We start from the raw sequence: 12,725 nt of genomic DNA on the forward strand, positions 1-12,725 counted from the left end.
TTCTAGAAGGTTGAAACACCTCTCCTAAAGCTTAGTTACTGGGCAGCAAGAGCTTGAAGCTACAATATGATGGTATTATTCAAATTTTGGCCCCACCTCCATTTGCCTTTGGCTCCACCCACTACTGGAATGTGGCCCCCTAGAGCTCCTCTGAAATTGAATTCAGCCCTCAGGGTGAAAGAGATTCAACACCCCTGGTCGATGACAACGGTTTCCAAACAAAGGACTCGGGGAGGGTGAGCGAGCGATGTTCGAGATCGCTAGGATTCTCTGACCATTGTCTCACCACTCATCTCGTGCCTGATTCCTGTTCGTGATTGCAATCACTGCTTGCTCTGCACAAAAGAGAAAATGGTGCAAATCGAGCAGTGATCAAACAGGAGATTGGTGGGAATCCCCCCCCAATTTGTGCAAATTTCCTCAGCAGACTAAAGTGGGGCTGATTCAATCTACTGAGGGAATTTGCACAAACTAGGGAATTTGTGCAAATTGAACTGGGAATCGGGAATGAGATGAAGGTCAGCACGTGTTCGGCAAGTTGCAAATATTTTCAGCAGACAAGTGCTCAGAGTGTTGAATGGAGCATGCTTGCATAGTGTGCAAGCAAAACCAAAATTCTCATACATCCCTACATATATGGCTGGCCCAAGACATTTTGCTGCCTGAGGCAAAGGACAAAATGACACCCCCTCCCATTCCATATACAAAAGCCAGCTGGGGAGTTAGTTGAATCTTGCTTCAATGCTGACAGTGGGACAGCATCCTCCGCCACACCTGAAGGCCACTTAGGGGGTGCAGGGCAGGCCAGGCCAGGTGACCCACAGCAATCTCCTCCGAGACCTTGCTGCCACCTCCCAGCATCTTCTGCCCGAAGCAACCGCTTCACTCTGCCTAGTGGCAGGGCCGGCCCTGTCTACATAGGAGGCTGTTTTCTGCTAAGACAGACTATTTGTCCATCCAGGCCTGTATTGTCTACTTTGGCCAGTAGCGTCTCTGCAGGGTTCTCAAGCATCTCCAGCTCCCTGTGATCCTTTTGGTTGGAGATGTGAACCTGGGACCTTTTGCAACACAAGCTCTTCACTGTGGAGCTGTAGCCACATCAAGGATATGAAGGAACCTTGTATCAGCTCAGACCATTAGTCCATCTAGAACAGGACTGTCTGCTCTGAAGGGAAGGGGCTCTCCTGGCTTTGAGACAGGGGTCCTTCCTGTGGAGGCTGGAGGCTCCGATTTCAGTGGGGCTGTGAATCCACTTTGGGTTTCAGTCAAAACCAGCCAGAACTCTAAAGGAGCTATCCAAGGTGCTGAACCCATTTTGGGGATTGGGTTCAGTGCCTTGGATAGCTCCTTTAGAGTTCTGACTGGTTTTGATTGAGACCTGGAGCAGATTTACAGCCCCACTGAAATCGGAGTCTCCAGCCTCCATCGGGTCTTTCCCAGCCCTGACCTCCTTTTGGCTGGAGCTGCTGATGAGGATCAAACCAGGGACCTTCTGCTTGCAAAGCAGCTGCTCTACCACTGCAGGGGCTATTCGTGACCGATCCTCAGACAAGTCAAGTGCCACAAATGTAAGAAGAACCAAGCCTAAAGTCTAATGGAGTTTGCAATTGGACTTTCTGATTCACGATATTCTTTGGAAAGTTTTGGTTTGTTTTCAGAAACTCACTAGTAGGAGATCTAACGACGTTATCTAAAGGTTTCAACTTCATCCGGAGGAACTCGGCCATCTCCTTGTCTTCCTCCTTCTCTCTGTTTTGAAGCAAAAGAACAATAAACAAGTAGGGAAGAAAACGAAAGAGCAGCTTTTATTTCCATGTAACATGAGATAGCGGAACTGTGGAGCGGCAGGAAGTACAGGACGAATCAAAGGAAGGACGTCTTCATATTACACCTTGCCCCACCAACACTAAGAGCATAATCCTATGGGGATAGTTGGCCGCCTCCGAACTCGGAGGCGACCAACTATCCAATGCAGTGCGGGTGGAGCGTGGAGGGGATCCTCTCCTCTGCACTCCGGCCGCCCTGCATTTGTGGCTAGACAGCCGATTTTGGCTGTCTAGCAGGGCTGCATTGGAGCGGAATGGGGGAAGGCCAGACAGTGCATAGAAAGTGTCGTAACGATGCTTCCATGGTCTCCTCCTCCATCACTTATTCAGCTTGTGATCTACAACAATTCCAAGATCCTTCTCACTTGTATTGTTGAGCCCATCTTGCAACTGTGTATTTGGTTTCTTTTTCCTAGGTGCAGAACTTGGCATTAAATTTTGCCTCTTAAATGTCACTCTGTTGTTTTCAGCCCAGTGCTCCAGCCTATCAAGATCACTTTGAATTTTGTTTCTGTCTCCCAGGGTATTGGCTATTGTACCCAATTTTACAGACCTTGCCTTGTGTTTGACCCGCCATGCTACTGACCTTTGGACACCAGCTCGTATCTTGACCACTCCTACCTTAGCCTGATCCCATACTGGACTGAATCCTTTGTGCTTGACCATTTGCCTGCTTTCTTGCCATGCCTTTTGGATTGCCCTGTAATTTGCCCTAATGCTGAGCCGGATTCAGCCATAACGGGACAGACTGCAACCTTCCCTGATTTAATTTCCCCAAGTCGGATGGATATTTGTCCTGCTAGCTGAGCACTGTCTACTCTGACCGATGGCAGCTTTGCTGAGTCTCAGCAGAGAGCTTTCCCATTACCTGCGGTTAGATCCTTTTTTAAAACTAGGGATGCCCGGGATCAAACCTGGAAACTGACTGCATTCAGAGCAGGAGCTCTGCCACTCAGCCACACCTCCTTCCTTTCCCTCTCTGATTTGTCCCTTGCTTGACTGACCTTTTGACTGGTTGTTTGATCGTTAGCTTTTGATTCGACAATCAAAGTGATTGACAATTTGGGTTGTCAGACACTCTAGAAACTTTGATGCTGAAAGGTAACTGCTGCAGGGGAGAGACTGTTGCTACCATCAAGGGTGATTTTATATCCGCTCTGTCCCACCCCCTGCCTGGGAAACCTTATAACAGGCGTGAGTAACATTCTTGGGCCCTGAGGCTACATGAAGTGCCGGGTGCTGGATCAGGGCACATGTGCACATGTATTTATTTGTATGTATGTATGTATTACATTTATATCCAGCTGCGAAGATTTGAAGCCTACAGAGGAAAAGGGGGAAAAGTTCAGGCTTGAAGGCTTGGAGATTTTGGGGGAGGTGGTATCTCTGAGAGGAATAGTTTCATTTCCCCAGTTAAGTTTCAGTTTCATTTCCCCAGTTAAGTTTCATTTCTTCAGGTTTGAAACAGTACTTTCAGTTTTGAGGGAGGAGAGTATATAAAGAGAGCGAGAGAGCCAGTAAGAGGAGAGTGAGAGCGGTGTCAGAAGACCAGAGCAGGAAGAAGCAGCCTAGAGGAGTCTAAGTGCAGCTAGGATAAAGGAACTTGCATGTTGCAACTTTTATTTTCTTTCAGTGCCTTTTGTATCACTCAGCTCCATTGTGTAAAATACCTTTAGTTGTGATTTGCTTGCTTTAAATTTATATAAACTGTTTTAAAACCTAGGTGGCTGGAGTATCAATCACCCCACATCTACAGCCTAAGCCCCATGTTATTAGGAAGAGGAAGGTAAAAGAAGGAAGGTGGGACTCTTAGGGAGGCAAGAGATCCTTAAGGAGTTGCTCAGGTGGTCCATGTCATAAGGGGAACCCTGACACCTGCCTTTTTTCCTCCTTAAGGAACCCAAGTTGGCATACATAATCCTCCTCTCCATTTAATCTTCACACCAAGGTAGGTTGGGCTGAGAGTCTGTAACTGGCCCAAACTCACCCAGTGAGCTTCCATGGCCGAGTGGGGACAAGAACCCAGATCTCCTGACATTCTAACCACTACACCACCCTGGCTCTCCACATGTACATCTAGCACATGCACACACTTCTCTGTCCAATTTCCATCAGGCCCAGATAGTCTGGGCAATGGTCAAAGATGATGGGTTTTGGAGTGCATCAGCACCCGAAGGGCCTCAGTTTCCCCACCCCCGCTCTATACCATCTTCAGTCTTTTTACCTTAATCTCTCCACTTCTGCATCATCAACAAGAAAGTCTCTTTTTTGCACCAGTTTGTGGATCTTCTGAATCAATTCATCTTCCCTTTGCTTCTGCAGCTTTGTCTTATCTTTTTCTGCTCAAGAGAGAAACAGTGGTGGTGGTGGGGGGGAGACAGAGAGAGAGAACAGGAGGTGGATTGAAAGAAATTAGATTTATTTTCTTCCAGTTCTGCTAATTCTGTGGCAAGGTTTGTGTTTCTCAACTATGCTGGGAGGAAAGCAATGCATCTTGTCAGGCAGGGGCGTTGAATCTCTTTCAGCCTGAGGGTTGAATTCCTTGCAGGAGCACTTGAGGGTGGTGGAGGTGGGGAGACACCGCATTCCAGCAGTGGGTAGTGCCAAAGGCAAAAGGGGGGCATGAAGGCAAATGGCGTGGAGCTAAAGGCAAGGGGAGGGGGCAAAAAATACCAGCATATTTTAGCTTGAAGCTCTTCCTGCAAGTGAGTGAGCTGTAAGAGAGGCATTTCAACCTTTTAGAATGGGGGGACGGGGACAGGACTGCACAAAAGCCAGGAATCCACCAAGCCATCAGTGGTCAGGGGAAAGGCGGACTGCCATCTAGTGAACTCTGGGTGGGCCAGATTTGGACTGTAGGCCCGAGGTGCTGCACAATGTCAGTTTCTGTCCAGGATTGGCTGAAGACCTTTTGCTGCCTGAGGTGAAGGACAAGATGGCACTCCCTCCCTATTCCATGTAGAGAACTCAACTGGACTGGCAGCTGAATTTCGCCTCAGCTAGGGATACTGGAGAAATCCACAACAGAAACAAATGAGTTTGGATTTTCATGAATCCAGCCCATTGATTCCGCAGAGGACTGGCTTTTCCCCTGTTGGGCAGACTCCACGGACTTGCAGACCAGTTTTCTAACTTTCCCGAATTTTATGCAAATTTCGTCATTGAAAAATATGCAAAAATAAAATAACCCAGCCAAACATTTGCATTTCCCCCATAGGCTAAGTTCTGAAAATGTGCATTTGGGAGGAATTTGTGCATTTTTGCACGTGCGGATTTGTGCAGATGCGGATTTGCGCAAATTTGGAAACCAAAAAACTCCGATTCCGTCGATGGGTGGACAATGGAATGAAAGATGCCCGACAATCCACAGAACACAGAACAGATTTTACATGATCCGTACATTCCTAACTTCAAACCTGGTGACAGGACAGCATCTCCAAATGCACCTGAAGGCAGCAGGCTGTCTTATCAAAAAGTAAAACTGCCTCTCTTGTAGAGCCCTGATGCAAATCTATGGTCTGGTCATCTTTGGAATGCTCTGTACTGGTCACCATGTCTCATGGTGTTCTGGACACCATGTCTCAGAAAGAATATTGTGGATTTGCAGAAAAGGGCAACCAAAATGATCAAGGGACTGCAGCGACTCTTCTATGAGAGATGCGGGGGCAGATAGTTTAGAAAACAGGTGAGTAAGGGGGCAGGACATGAAAGAGGCATATAAAATTAATGTGGAGAAAGTGGATGGGGAGTCTTTTTTTCCCTCCCTCTCTCATAACACTAGAACATGGGATCTGAGGCCAAATGGTTGAAGGTTCAGGACAGATAAAAGGAAGCACTATTTCACACAGCACACAGTTAAGCAAGGGAGTTTGTGATCACAGGATGTAGAGATGGGCACCACATTGGACAGCTTAAAGGGAAATTAGACATATTTATGTGGGCTTCCTGGAGGCGAGTGGTTGGCTGCTGTGGAAACAGGATGCTGACTTAGATAGACTTTTGGTCTGATACAGCACGGCTTTCCTTATGCTAGCCAAATTTTTGACCATTAGAAGAAAAAAAATAGGATGAGCCCTGGAAAAACATGGGCTGATTACGCAGGAGAGCATGGTGATCCCACACTAAAAGCCCCATTTGGAAGCACCCCGTGTTGGTCATGACAGCTAAACAGAACCTCCAGATTTAGGGAATCTTGGAATGCTATTTCATAGCATAAAAGAGGCCTAATGCTTTCATGTCTTTTTCTGTAAGCCACCTTTTTTGCCATTTTTTTGGTAGAAAGTGCCATTTGGGGGTAAAAAGGTGGAGTATAAATCAAATAAATAAATAAATATCAGACAAGCTACAAACTGATGCAGCCAGTGCGTATTTTATATCCAATTTTACAAGCCTTTAAGATGCTTCTAAATAATGTAGGCATTTGAGAAGAGTTGTTTTATTGCAACTTAATCTTTTGGACAGAGGCTACAGCACCTCTTCAACGTTCAGGCAATAAATCTACCTCATCTTCAAGAATAGGGCAAAAGCACTTTACGTACACCATCTTTAGGATGTGATGAAATGCTGTAACTCTGCGACTCGGGGGAAATATTATTCCTAGGAGAGCCATAAATTACTCACAGACTCAGAATATATGGGGGGAGGGTTTAAATAATTTGTAATGCCACTTCAATTGGTGACATGGGATGCAGCTTCAGAATGAATGAAAGAGAGCCCCTTTGGGGGGCAAAACAATTGAGCATTACCAGAACCAGGGCCAGCAGTCCGCATCCTTGCGCAAGAGCCATGGAACCAGTATCCCAGAGGTGCCCACTTCTGCCTGGATGTCCTGCAGCTGCTCTTTCCTGGCATTGCATCTTACTAACCCACCCATAAGGGAAGCGGTGAGGAGGACCTATTACCTGGCGCTGGCTTGCCCTCTCTCCCAGAATAGGTATCACCTCAAGACCTCCCCACGTCATTCTGTTCTGCAATCATACCATTTCAAAGCTGGAAGGGACCTTGGAGGTCATTCAGTCCAACCCCCTGCTCAGTGCAGAAATCTCATAACCACGGCATCCCTGACAGAGGGCCACCCAACCTGTCCAGTGACGGAGAGCCCCACCATCTCCAGAAACAGTCTGTTGCACTGTTGAGCAGCTCTTACCGTTAGGAAATGTCTCCCAAGGTTTAGCCCAAGCCTCTCCCACCTGACTGGCTCTCCAGATGTTTTGGACTATGACTCATTGGGGCTGATGGGAGTTGTAGTCCAAAAACCATCAGGAGGGCATCATGTTGGGAAAGGCTGGTTTAGCTGAAATCAGCATCCTTGCCATTTCCACACGTAGCTTCTAGTGCTGCCCTCTTGAGTGACAGAAAACATGTCTGCTCCATCTTCTACCTGACAGCCCTTCAGATATTCGAAGACAGGTATTTGATTGACGGGGCCCTGATGAAGGCCCTGAGTATTATGTTCCCCGTCCAAATAGGGTGGGTGTTTCCTGTACTGACCTGTTAGTTTGAGTGGGTGAGCACAGCTTTTCTCTCTCTTGCTCTCTTTCTCTGTGTATTGCACTGACATACTTGCAGCGCTCATGAACAACTTCTGACAGCACCTGTCTGGTTTCTTTTTCAAGCAACAACCACACCACCTTTGCTGAATGTATGAATCGGGCTGATGTGACAGTAAAAAAAAGATATTTCGGAGTTGGTGCCCACTCTCATTTACTGATGCAATAGCATGCCATTCTCCAGACCAGGTTTTATGACAAAAATGCTGTAGTAGTAGTATTCCTAGTAACAGTACTACTAGTAGTAATAGTGTAGTAAAAATGTAACCTAAAAGCCATTGTATGTGTCTTAAGCAGCACGTAGTATTGTAAGAGCTGCGCATGTCTGGAATGAGTGAGCAGTAACCCTAAGATAAGGTAGCTAAGCAAACTGCTAGCAACCAATCAAAGTGACACGCTAGCTAAGGAATGCAAGCTGAGGTGATAAAACTGTAGCGCGGGAGTTGCCCAGGGTCGACTCTGCTTTTGAGCGTGAGCTCCTCTGTCGAACTGTTTGCAAACAATAAAATTGAGTTGGACCCAGCCTGAAGTTGACTCTCCTCTTTGGGGCAAATTGGACTAGCCTCCAGGGGGTGACACTAGCATTTTGTGCAACAAAAGTACTTGTACTATTGTGGTAGGATTATTTGTACTTATAGTAGGATTACTATTGTAGTAGTAACGTGGTAGTAATAATGCTGTAGTAATACTGTAGCAGGGAGCTTCGGCTATTGGGCAGTATAGAAATGTAAGAAATAAATAAATAAATATTACTACTAGCGGTAGCAGTTATGTATTATAACATTTGTATAGCACTTTCAAGTGTTCAAAGTACTTCAGATCTTTTTGTCAACCTTACAGCAATCCTGTAAGGCAGCAGTGGGAGAAAGAGAGATCAGAATCTATTGGTAGCTCTCTGGGTGATTTGCAGTAGATCTCCAAGGGTTTTTGACTCTCAGTAGTAAAACTTCAAATAGACAACAAACAAACACCTCTCTGCTGTGGCTGAGCTTGTATTAATCATTTCTTTCTTAGCCTCAGGGTTCATCGCCTGTAAAATAGCTGTATTAACTGGTTGACTATGCCTTCTGCATCTCTGCCATCCAGTTTTAGAGTTTGGTGTTTGCATCCCTGATCTGTAGTAAAATTCAGATATACATTTGCAGTTGTATATGCAGCAGGGTTGTGGGAGGGAGGGTGATGTGCAGTATATATTTGGCTCTTTCCCTCCTCTCTGACACTTTTTTGTACTTGTCTCTGGTTGGCAGATCTCTGGGTTCTATAAAAAAAAAAAAAAAGTAGGCCCCACAAGCCTGATGTCTGACTATTCCTACTAAAAGGTAAGGCAATATCATTACCCCCCATAGTGCAAATTGGGGGTGGGGGGGTGGGACTGAGGCTGAGAGAGAGTGGCCCGCCTAAGGCCACTGAGTGAGTTTGTGGCAGAGGAGAGATTCGAACTCAGGACTTCCTGATTCGTAACTCAGTCTCATAGCTACTATGATACATGAAACACTCCTATTCTCCTATCAAGGGTAACTGCCCAAGCCACCGCCAACACATGACAGAAATAACTCCATCAGCTGTATTCCTTTAGGGTCACTATGGAGTTATTAACTTTTTTACAAGCTCTGCCTAGATTTTTGGTGATGGCATGTTGGTTGATGGGAGTTCCGCTGGGACAGAATATCGTTTTGGTTTGAGAGGCTCTTAGATTGGTTTTTTGGTGTCACCGTGTTTGGCTTGCTTTGGTTTTTCAATGCATGCAAGTAATATTCAGAAAGAAATTACCTGGGACTGCAACTAAATTCTGCAGCTCTTTCTTAAGGTTCATGATGTCCTTGCACAACTGGATATCATCCATCCTGGGGAAACAGGAATGAGAAGAAGAAGAAAATAATACACGTCCACTGCACCTTTCTGTGGAATCAGTTCCTCAGGATATGATAGGAAGTTGCCTTATACCAGATCAAGACTATTTGTCTACCTAGCCCAGCGATGGAGAACCTCAGGGCGAGTAGCCAAATTCAGCCTCCCAGACTTCACCAGATGGCCATGTGTCCTTTCTCTTTCCCCAACAACTGATCACTTGTTGCTAGGGATGTGTGAACTCACTCTCCTCCAGGTTCTCCGAACGCCTGCCCAGCCCCTGCCCCTGCTCTCCGGTCCCCAGACCAGAGCCCCTCCCACACTCAGCAAGCAGCCCACACTCACCCCAGCAGCCTTGTCGAGCTCTGTGGTCACCATTAAAAAAAAAAAAAAAAGGCGATCGCAAAATGCACATGTTTGCGACTGCGCATATTCTCATGGGTGAAATGTGCATTTTTGCGAAGGCACCCTTTAGTGCGTGTGCGAAAATGTGCATTTTGGGGAATATGCACATTTTCACACATACTCAAATATGTGCATTTGCAAAAATGCGCATTTTCACGTGTGCGCAAGTATGCACATTTTTGTGATTGCTGTTTTATTTCTCAAAAAATGGCCACCAGGAAGCTTGATGAGGCTGCCAGGGTGTGTGCAAGCCATTTGCCAAGCGCAGACAGGGGGCGAGCAGGGGCAGGGGCTTGGCAAGCAGGGCTCGGGGGTGCAGGCAGGATCAGGTCCTCCAGATTCAGGCGCCTGAGCCATCCCTACTTGTTTTCATGGCTTCTGTGCAGCTTTTTCCCCATCCTAAAAGGTTGAAATGTCTCTCCTAAGGCTGAGCTACTGGCAGTAAGGGCTTTAAGCTAAAATATGCTGATACTTTTGCTCCGCCCCCTTTGCCTTTGGCCATGCCCACCAATGGAATGCGGCCCATGGGAGCTCCTCTGAAATGGAATTTAACTGGCATTGCACCTTTTTATTTAATCAACTGCATTTAACTGTTGCTCCTCTCTCTGGGGGATCAACATTAAATACATGCAAACGGCGTATTACGTTCTCCCGTTTTGAGAAATGGGATTCATATTGTGAGAGCAATTGTATTTTGAGTGCATGTTAATTAAAAGGCAGCCGTTTATCTAGGGGAGAACGTACAATGGGAATGGGACAGATCCTCAGCAGGCACAAAACAGAGCAGCTTTAGTGAAGCTACTATAACACCGAAAAAGAATCTCGTCTAGAATAACAATTCTGGGGGCGCAGTCCTATGGTCCTTCTATTTGCAGTAGTATTTGCCCTGGTTCAGACTCCTCTGCATTCCATTGAAAATGCATATACATAGGCCCCACATCCTGGGGTTTGTGATGGCCTGGTGCGCACCGTTCTTCTCAGTGGTGCGGCATCCCCACGAATGACTTCAGAGGTCACCAAAAAAGACTGAAAATCTACGTGTCTGTTACGTTTTGATCCTACCTGTCTACCAAAGAGTTCACGGCTCTATACATGTTCCCCCTCTGTTTATATCCTCACAACAACCCTATGAGGTAGCTGCTCGACTGGGTTTTGATCAGCAAAAGTGACAACTTCCACATCCTCCCTGTGTGGATTCCAGAGGTACATCTTTCACCTTCCCACAGGGGCTTTGAAATGTTTCCGAAAGCCTCAAAAGACAGAGGCCCAAGTCACTCTCACATTCTCTTTCTAGCAATTCCAGATAATGTCTGAAGATGCCTTTTGTGGATCACCGGAAGTGAATAATTCTCTGCCCTATGCACTAGTACAGAGGCATATTGGTGGGGGGGGGGGCAAAGTACGCAGACTTTGGGATCGGAAGTGAACATGAGGGAGTCCCATGAATGTACCCTAAGTTGCTGATCACCTTGTGTGATAACAGGGCTGCTCCAAGACATTTTGCTGCCTGAGGCAAAGGACACCATACACAGAGCCCACCCAAATCCATGTACAGAAGCTGATCAGATTGGATTGGGACCCCAAGCCTTCCCCAACATGGTGCCCTCCAGATATTTGGGACTGCAATTCCTATCAGCCCCAGTCAGCACAACTAATAGCCAGTTATGCTGGAAGTTGTAATACTACAAAAACATCTGGAGGACACCAGGTTGGGGAATGCCGATGAAGCATTCTGGAGAACCCAAAAGTTTGCACAGTATTTTGTGACATTTGGCACAGGTCCTAATGAAGGTATTGCCCAATTCCTGGATTTTGGAGGGTTTTCTTCCCTCATGGACCAATACAGCTCCCTCTACTCTTTAAGACCCATTCCCCATTATCTTTGATAAAATCCAACGCCAACAGACCTGTCAGGATGACGAATGAAATAACAGAAATTCGCCTTTGTGGGAGATCTATTGTTCATGGCCCTCCCACTGCTTTGCTAACAATTCAGTTATAAACTGGCCATAATCAATCATCCCTCTACCGACAAAGCACAATGCAGTAGTTATCAGTGTACATCATTTGGTTAGCAGCAGATGCCAGCTTTTTCTCCTGAAGGGAATGAAATAAAGCTAATGCCAACGAAAAGGCTGTAGCACTGTAGATGTGTAAATCTAAGAAACAATTAGCTCATCATCAATCGAGTGACAACCAGTAATTCAGGTCAATGGGACCTCCATGGTGAGATCCAGTCCACTCATATATCTCCTCAAGGAAGGATGCTGTGAAGGAGACCTGGAGTGGAAATGCGGAAGTCCGTTGTCATTTCGAGGAGTTAGTGGTGAGCACCAATTGCTCTTTTTTGTGCCTAGACTTCTGGTTGGACCTGTTGCCTTAAGCAGTTAGTTATGCTTCCTTATCTCATTATTTCCCAGGGGGGCTTTTCACACAACACCCTAACCCACACTCACTGGCTGAGTGTGGGTTGTTGTTGAACCATGGGTTGTTTGTTGGGTTAGCATGTTGTCTGAACCCAGGACATTTTCCGCAGGGTGGGTTGTTAACCACTCAGTGTGGCTTGTTAACCACCCTGAACAACCTAATAACAAACCATGGGTTCTCAAGGTGGCCTGTTCAAGAAAAATAAGCCACACTACATGGTTAACAAGCCATTCTGTGGGAAATGTCAGACAACACGCTAACTCGTGGTTCAACAAACAACGCATGGTTCAACAACAACCCACACTCAACCACTGAGTGTGATTTAGCATGTTGCGCAAACACAGGCAGTGCCAGCTATCTGACATGGTGCAACTTGAAAGTTGATGATGATTTATATATTTACGATTTATTTATTTATGATTTACCTTTAGATAGCCCTTGGCTAGATCTTAAGGTCTGCCACCTAGTACAGACAGGAGTGTCTGGAATGGCCATATCCATACTGGCTGCTTGCCACTTGCTAAGGGCTAATCCTTTCACTGTGTGAGAATACATCAACATTTTTGAGGTTACTAGTCTATGACCAGCACTGGCTGCCTATTCGCTACCAGCCCAGGTTTAAGGTTTTGGTACTAGTGTACAAAGCCCTAATCAACTTGGGACCAGGATA

At 46.2% G+C, this 12,725-nt stretch overlaps 1 protein-coding gene across 1 annotated transcript in view; it reads right to left on the reverse strand.

Annotated features, from left to right (window-relative positions):
• Window positions 1-12,725, reverse strand: part of BMERB1 (bMERB domain containing 1) — a 68,767-nt gene that overhangs the window by 1,307 nt on the left and 54,735 nt on the right. Inside the window, exons 3-5 of the mRNA XM_084819205.1 lie at window positions 9,146-9,219; window positions 4,051-4,165; window positions 1,667-1,749 (exon numbers count right to left, since the gene is read on the reverse strand). Coding sequence (XP_084675331.1) covers window positions 1,667-1,749; window positions 4,051-4,165; window positions 9,146-9,219 — 272 coding nt within the window. The remainder of the gene's footprint in view (window positions 1-1,666; window positions 1,750-4,050; window positions 4,166-9,145; window positions 9,220-12,725) is intronic.

This window comes from Heloderma suspectum, chromosome 12 (genome assembly GCF_057233095.1).
Source record: "Heloderma suspectum isolate Gila_16-S chromosome 12, 16-S_ref, whole genome shotgun sequence".
Classification (NCBI taxonomy): Eukaryota; Metazoa; Chordata; class Lepidosauria; order Squamata; family Helodermatidae; genus Heloderma; species Heloderma suspectum.